The sequence below is a fragment of the Nannochloropsis gaditana genome, assembly GCF_000240725.1.
Source record: "Nannochloropsis gaditana CCMP526 unplaced genomic scaffold scaffold1421, whole genome shotgun sequence".
Taxonomy (NCBI): domain Eukaryota; class Eustigmatophyceae; order Eustigmatales; family Monodopsidaceae; genus Microchloropsis; species Microchloropsis gaditana.
The window spans coordinates 1-2,293 of record NW_005802532.1 but is presented as its reverse complement, the minus strand read 5'-3'; the positions used below and the strand labels follow the sequence as shown (position 1 = coordinate 2,293).

At 54.5% G+C, this 2,293-nt stretch overlaps 1 protein-coding gene across 1 annotated transcript; it reads right to left on the bottom strand.

Annotated features, from left to right (window-relative positions):
- Positions 1-515: 515 nt before the first annotated feature.
- NGA_0724900 (two component regulator propeller domain-containing protein) lies at positions 516-2,249 on the bottom strand (the record flags this gene model as incomplete). Its single annotated transcript, XM_005852321.1, has 7 exons — positions 516-521; positions 725-850; positions 1,000-1,125; positions 1,275-1,400; positions 1,550-1,675; positions 1,825-1,950; positions 2,100-2,249. Coding segments are annotated over 7 exons (786 nt in total), but the record flags the coding sequence as incomplete, so codon positions are not given.
- Between the last annotated feature and the right edge of the window lie 44 nt (positions 2,250-2,293).

Genomic DNA, 2,293 nt, shown 5'->3' with positions numbered 1-2,293 from the left:
CTAACCCTAACCCTAACCCTAACCCTAACCCTAACCCTAACCCTAACCCTAACCCATAACCCTAACCCATAACCCTAACCCATAACCCATAACCCTAACCATAACCCTAGCCCTAACCCTAGCCCTAACAGATCATGTTTAAGAACGTCAAAGTAGTACCAAATCTAACTAAGATGAACGGTTTTCAACAATTTCCAATCCTCGAAGATGAGGTAGTAGTTGCCTCTTTAATTCTGATTTTTCTCTCAATTCTTCAATTATTTTTGTGGGAAATGTGGAAGCAGTTGGTTCTTTAACTCTGAACCTAATGCCAATGGATGATGAAAGCGGGAGCACGGGACGCGGTAACCTATGAACATAGAAGTGATATGACGTAGAGCATCCCTTGCAAAAGTTGGACGCGGCCTGGAGGCTTAAGAACCATTCGATGATCCTAGTGATATTGCCTTTGAGCAAGACTAGGGCCAGGCGGGAAAGGGTGTGACTTTGTTCCCTATCTTTCTTCATCGACATGCTCATATCTACGCGTCGGTCGAAGTATAGATGAAGCCATTATTCACCCCGGCGGCAAGGCTCTGTGCATGATGGGATCGGTAGTTGAGCAGGATGCGTCAGATCGAGCATCGCATTGCGATCCCTCACGAGACATGCACACACGATGGGACCACCATCGAGGAGAGAAGCATCGTGTGCGCGGCGAAATGGGCACCATCCAAATACGTACCGTGCCATCCGACGAGGACGCGATCGATAACCAGCTACGTGAATCAGCGTTTGTTTGCTCCGTCCAGGTGACGCCCCCGTCGGTCGACGTATAGATGAAGCCTGGACTCACCACGGCGGCAAGGTTCTGTGCATGAGGGGATCGGTGGTCGACCAGGATGCGTCAGATCGACCATCGCATGGCGATCCCTCACCAGACATGCACACACGACGGGACCACCATCGAGGACAGGAGCATCGTGCATCTTGCGTAATGGTCTCCATCCAAATACGTACCGTGCCACTCGACGAGGACGCGATCGATAACCAGTTACGTGAGCTTATGGTCGTTTGCTCCGTCCAGGTGACGCCCGCGTCGGTCGACGTCCAGATGAAGCCTCCAGTCACCACAGCGGCAAGGTTCTGTGCATGACGGGATCGGTGGGCGACCAGGAAGTATGAGATCGAGCATCGGATGGCGAACCTTCACCTGACATGGACGCACGATGCGACCACAGTCGAGGGCAGGAGCATCATGCCCCCTGCGTAATGGCCTCCATCCAAACACGTACCGTGCCATCCGATGAGGACGCGATCGAGCGCCAGTTACGGGATAGATTGTCTAATCGACTCGTCCAGGTGACGCCCCCGTCGTTCGACGTATAGATGAAGCCTGGACTCATCACGGCGGCAAGGTTCTGTGCATGACGGGATCGGTGGTCGACCAGGATGCGTCAGATCGAGCATCGGATGGCGATCCTTCATCAGACATGCACGCACGATGCGACCACCGTCGAGGACAGGAGCATCATGCCCCCTGCGTAATTGCCTCCATCCAAACACGTACCGTGCCATTCGATGAGGACGCGATCGATAACCAGTCACGAGAACCAGCGTTCATTTGCTCCGTCCAGGTAACGCCCGCGTCGGTCGACGTATAGATGAAGCCTCTAAAGACTACGGCAGCAAGGTTCTGTACATGATGGGATGGGTAGTCGACCAGGATGCGTCAGATCGAGCATCGCATTGCGACCCTTCACCAGACATGCACGCACGATGCGACCACCATCGAGGACATGAGCATCGAGCCCCCTGCGTAATGGCCTCCATCCAAATACCTACCGTGCCATCCGACGAGGACGCGATTGATACCCAGCTACGAGAACCAGTGTTCATTTGCTCCGTCCAGGTGACGCCCGCGTCGGTCGACGTCCAGATGGAGCCTCCATTCACCACGGCGGCAAGGTTCTGTGCATGGTGGGATGGGTAGTCGACCAGGATGCATCAGATCGAGTATCACATGGCGACCCTTCACCTGACATGCACACATGATGGGACCGCCATCGAGGACAGGAGCATCGTGCCTCTTGCGTAATGGCCTCCATCCAAACACGTACCGTGCCATTCGATGAGGACGCGATCGATGACCAGTCACGAATACCAGCGTTCGTTTGTTCCGTCCAGTTGAAGCCCGCGTCCGTCGACGTATAGATAAAGCCTCCGTTCACCACGGCGGCAAGCTTCTGTGCATGACGGGATCGGTAGTCGACCAGGATGCGTCAGATCGAGCATCGCATTGCGACCCTTCACC